This window comes from Egretta garzetta, unplaced genomic scaffold (assembly GCF_000687185.1).
Source record: "Egretta garzetta isolate BGI_Z169 unplaced genomic scaffold, ASM68718v1 scaffold188, whole genome shotgun sequence".
Classification (NCBI taxonomy): Eukaryota; Metazoa; Chordata; class Aves; order Pelecaniformes; family Ardeidae; genus Egretta; species Egretta garzetta.
Genome location: NW_009260622.1, coordinates 220,821 through 226,490, shown reverse-complemented (window position 1 = coordinate 226,490; position 5,670 = coordinate 220,821). Strand labels below are relative to the sequence as shown.

General features: G+C 38.0%; 1 protein-coding gene across 1 annotated transcript; it reads left to right on the top strand.

Annotated features, from left to right (window-relative positions):
• Window positions 1-2: 2 nt before the first annotated feature.
• On the top strand, window positions 3-4,512 carry CUNH20orf85 (chromosome unknown C20orf85 homolog; the record flags this gene model as incomplete). The annotated part of the gene is made up of 4 exons (XM_035900832.1): window positions 3-31; window positions 728-809; window positions 1,870-1,968; window positions 4,357-4,512. Coding segments are annotated over 4 exons (366 nt in total), but the record flags the coding sequence as incomplete, so codon positions are not given.
• Window positions 4,513-5,670: the final 1,158 nt, after the last annotated feature.

Sequence of the window (5,670 nt, the reverse complement as noted above, 5' to 3'; positions counted from 1 at the left end):
CCTGCAACTTCGTAGCGCGGGACGACTGCTGGTAACGGCCCCAGCCCTCCCCTCGCAGCCGACGGCCCCGGGCCTGCCCTGTCGCTTCCCTCGGGCCGCCTCCTTCCCCTCCCGCCCAAGGCAGCCTCCCCCGGCAGCTCCGCGCTCAGCTATGTTCACTTCATGTGTGAAGTGTCTGTGCTCATTCAGAAGCCTGCCCTCCGCAAAAAGCCCAAGGCTTCTGTACCCTCAGGTGGGATGGCCCTGAGTTGGACAGGCAAAGCAGCGAGCGGCAGACCCAAAGGAGCCAGCGCTGCCCGTGTGCGCCGGTGTTTCCCTCCATCCTCCCTCCGGGTGTGAGGAACGGGGAGTAGAGCTGGGGCAGAGTGGGTGACAAGGGGTCATTCCATCAGTCAATAGTAAATGAAAGTATGTATGAAAGGACTCTGGTGCTTACTTTTAAAGTTTTTCAGAAAACGTGTCATGGCAAATTTGACCTCCTTGAATTCCTAGCATAATTTGCAAGGAAATGCATCCACACGTCCTGTTACATTTCCAACCTAGGGAAAATATTTCCCTGTTACCTCCAAGCCACACAATTGTTAACTCATACAGAAACTTACTGTTTTGAAGTAAAAGTCTAAAGATTCATGCTAAAGTGCTCTGCTTTGTGATGTTTGTACTTGGGTTTGCGGTTTGTTGCTTTTTTTAATGAAAGCTTTCAAAGTCAAATATTTCTCTGTTTCAGGAAAAAATACATTGAAAGTGAACTAGAAGCTGCAAGAAGATGGTCTCACAAATGGGGATTCTTGAAAACACCTCTTGAGGAGGTAAAACTGAATGGCATATAAGCAACACATGAAATTCACTTGGTACAGAAATTTATGTGGACGCAAAATTATGAGACTAGAAAAGTACTGGGTGTGCTTTACTAAACTAGGTTCCGAGGTAACAAGCGCACTACTTTTAAGATGGGTTCAAAGCTTCAGTTTTCCTCTGAATAAAATACAGCAAGTTGTAATTTATATGCTCTGCATATTCTGATATATTTCTCTTGAGAAACATGACTCCCAGTAGTGTTAACAAGTACTAGATGCACACTGACAGGAAAATATTTCCCCTTTGTCTATCCATATGGTAGTTTAAAAATCAAGGGGAAAAGGTTCTAACTAATTAAATTTTCAGTGGGGGAATTTACAACAAATGAAAATATTTGGAGAGATGTCTGTTCTCAGTGATTTTTAGATATTAGAATATAGTAGCACATAATGTTACATTTGGAATCACAGTATTTCGTTGCTAAAGAACAGGATTGATGCAGCCCTTAAATGTTATAAATGTGCTTTCCATGGGGCTAAGAAGTGCTTAAGCTGTTCTAGGATTTTTTGAAAATTCCTGTAGGCATCCATGTTAGCACCTTTGAGAATTTCAGTCCTCTAGGCCTCTACATCCATCCTTGATAACTATGGTCTGTCATGCATACCACCTTTGCACAGTACTGACAGATCTACAGCTGGGAAGTTGACAAAAAATGCATTGTCACTATTGGTGAACTTGTGTATTTAGCATTTATTAATCTTTGAGTTATGGTCATAAAAGATACATATAAGATATATTTCTAGGCCTTTTTGGACCAGTGACGTAGTTAAGAGAGTTGGAATCACTTGGCAATATTTAGTCTTTCATCTGAAGTTCAGAATTGCATTACTTTCTGAAACCAGAAAGTACATTACAATAATTTCCAAAGCACTACAGTAAGTAGTCCTGTTTTCGATGGAAAGAACAAGGAGTTCAGATGCAACAATGAGGGGAATGGTGTAGGCATCAGATATCACAGCATTTTTCAAAAGATAAAGAGTCCAGTTTTTAATGTTGATGTTTTGGTTTTAGTTGATTGAAGATGAAAAGAAAGAAAATACAAAGCCCAAGATACAGCTTCCAGAACATCTTCAGATTCGACCTGTGACACCTGTGGAAAAATACATTAAGGTTAGAAAATTAGATTTTAAAATTGCAGTACAGCAATATCTGTCTTAAGAAACCACACAAGCTCTAAAAATCAGTTGTCTTGTAGAGGTGGGCCTTTAACTAAAGGTCAAAGCAAATTGTATTTGCAACCCAAGCAATGCTTTAAAAGCATTAATTTAAGACAAGGAATTGCCCTTTGGATATGGTTGTTAGTTCACAGAGCTTTCACTGTACATAATCATCTTTCTGTAAAGCACCTCCCCCCTGCACTCCTCTGTGACATCTAGTAACAGAACAGTCAACTGTACAGCTTCATATGGAGAAGTGCTCACACAGGCATTTATGACTGCTGACCATTCATTGCTCAAACATACATATACATGTCTTTATTCAAGGCTTATCATAACCTTAACTCTCGGTTTTAACTGTTGGTTAAGATGCAATCATTTTTCTAGCTTTATTTAAGTCAGTCTTCTTTTTGGCAGAGACAATGCCACTGTCCTCTTTAGTGGCACAAATTAGATTAGCCAGGAGAAGCCAATTCTAATGAGCCAAGTCATAACTATTTGATTTTATATGATATTTATATTCACATATTCAGAGTCTAAAAGTTGTCAAACAGCTGGAAATGAGAGTCAAATGTGACTGATGGTTTGATTTATAAGTATACAGTGTCAGAATCACCAACGAAAGGGATAACTATACAGGCAGCTAAACCAGTGACGTTGGGAGAGGAACACATTCATAAAAGGGAAGCAGAATATGCTAACAAAAAGGTAGGTTAGTCCACTTAGAGAAGATTAAGGAAACAAAGGAGATTGGAAATCCCTACTTGCTGAACTAGCTTTCTTTCAAAGGATTCCAAGGGTGGGGAGATAAGGTGAGGAAGTAGTAAAAGCTTTTATTGAGATTAAATTGAAACAAAAATTAAGAGCTAGTGCTGAGTGTGGTAAAGAAATGAAATGGCACCATTTCTGCCGTTAGTGCTACTTGTCCTTCAGTTTTGTCTCAAGCCTCCAATTTCAGTCAAGTTTATCTCTGCTTCAGCACAGTGAGGGTGTATGTGTGTTAACAAATCACACAGACAGTTATCAGCTGCTAAAGTAGCATGCATAGCCTGGTGCATACTGAAACAGGGATCAGAGTTTCAGTTTCACCTCAGAATCTTTATTTGCTAAGGACTTTACATATTCAGAGTGAAGTTTCTTAAGTCCTTATTCAGAACTATGTCTCTTTCTGCACATTTACCTTCACGGTAACAGTCATCGTGTCTGTTCTTCTCTCTGGGTTAGATTAATAATTGCTTCTTCATAGTCCCTTCCCCCAGATCACAAGTGGGACATGATTTCCTTCATTATCCTGCTCAGTGGGTGGCACTTTTGGCCATAAAACTTATCTTTTCAGAGGAACTGCTCCACCTAAATATCATAAACATTTTCTAATCTTGGCTGAAGAACAAAGTGAAGCAACTCTGGCAAGAGAACTGAAACATTGTTCTCTTGCTGTGTATTTCTCTGCTAAGTCCCCAGATGCTAAAATGATATAACATGCCCAACTGAGATGATTCAGCCAAAGTAAGCACAGCAGTCAGTGAACAGAGGCTGTTGGCTTTTGTTTTGTTTCCTTTTTAGCTAGATTAGTTGCAGATTAACTGGATGCTTACCCATCTTTTAAAGTAGAAAGAAGGTGGAATGAATAAGTAGTTCTTGATGCAAAAGCCAGCTTGGTCAGTAATATCTTTAGCATTTGGCCATGAAATTATTATTCCATAGCTGTATTGCTACCAAATACATTACAGCAAGTATATAATGCTATTTCTCCTGCTTAGAGAAGTTAACTAGTTTTCAAGATGATGATGATGATTATTATTATGATGTAAGGAAAAAAGCTAAAGCTGAAGATAAAATTCTAATAACATAAAGCCAGTAAAGCCCTTAGAAAGGTATTGAGCAAAACTTTAAAAAAAAGTATGCTAACATACACTACTAAACAATAACTTGGATTTTTGATTTCCTATTAAACATACCAACTGAGGCACTAAAAGATTTTTTTTTTTTTAGAAAGGTGGTAAATGAAAGTTACTTACTTCACTGGAATTTGGCCGTTTTACTTCTTTCTTTCCCTGTGCCTTGCTATAGAATGGGACCTAAATTATTCTAATGACTTTTTAAATTATAAACTGTTATTATAAAAGTATTATAAGTCAAACTTGCATGCAACTGGGCTGTCTTTCAAGGTTCTTACTCCCTTCCATTAATGTCAGTGTGTGTTCAGGATATTAATTCATCAGATTGCATTTAAAAACACTATTTTTGATAAATTCTCATTTCCATCCACACCACAGCACAAAAGAGGATTACAATGAAAACTCTTTTAATCATTGAATTCTACATGTTACTTTTATTCTAGGTGATTCCATCTCCTCCAGTACCTAAGACTACCCAGGGATTTATTGGCTGGAGATCAGCTGTTCCAGGGCTGGAACTTGAACATGGTTTTCAAATCCAGAGCTGCAAAGGTACCTTTTTTAAGGATTTGAAGTGGCCATGTGAGCCCTCTGACTGACATTAAGAAATAATAGGCACATAGATCCATTTGCATCCCTAAATTAACATTCTATAGTGGACTGTTAGACTGTTAAACATGCTTTTAAAACAATTTATGTAAACATCCACAATCATTTTGTTAAAGTGTGAACATTTTATGTAGCATTTTACTTGTTACTGATTTTTTGAATCTATGGCATCCAAGCTGTTAACACTGCTTCAGGTTTACTTAGAAGTAACAGTGAATAAACTCATATAAAGATCACAGAGCAGGTACTACTTTTATTAGTATTACTAAAACTATGATTTTACTATATTTATTGGAAGTCTTTAAAAAACTTATTTTGTAATGACAGAGCATATTTTTATAACTGTTTCTCCATGAAAGCCTCCATTCAGACTGAGTTTCACAGCAGCTTTTTCAAACCTAAATACAGACTGCCATGTTCCTGACAATCCTACCCTGCTGCTCATTCCCAATTAATCACTTACCAGTATTGGAATCCGCATTTAGAATTAGTTTTCAATCAGCACTCTGAACTGTCTCACTACGGAGTTGCTCAAGTGCCTATCTTGCACAAAAACATCTGTTTTGTACAGAAAGGGGATGAGAAGAGGCAGAGTAGCAGGCATGCCTTAAATGGGCTCAAGCTGCCATGGAACTGCATCCTTACATTTGGAAAGAAGCTTTCCTCATTAAAAAAACAGAACACAACAAACAAACAAACACCTGCAGAAAAGATAATTGTCAGGCTTCATCATAGTGTGTCCACTGCAGCTTGAAAAAAACAGGCAAATCATAAGTATAGTTAAGTCATAATTACTAAATGCATTGTCTTTTGTGTTGTGCATGCTCTACAGGTAGTTTGTGTAGTTACATACATAAGTAATTGAATAGTTCCCAGTGCAGCTGCTTGATTGGTATAAATAAAGCATACAAAGGCCATTTAGCAAAATGAAATCACTTTGAAAAATCAGTTTTGGTATCAAACCAGGGTTTTTTTTCAATGAGTTGATCAAAATGGAAATGTGTTACAAAGTATTTATGTTGCTTCAGTTTTGTTTATACCAACACTTATACCAGCTAGGGCTGGTGAAAGACTCAGGAACAGTAGGGGATGGCACTGGGAGTTACTGGTGTAGCTACCTCAGTGCTATGGAGTTCAGTCTTACACTT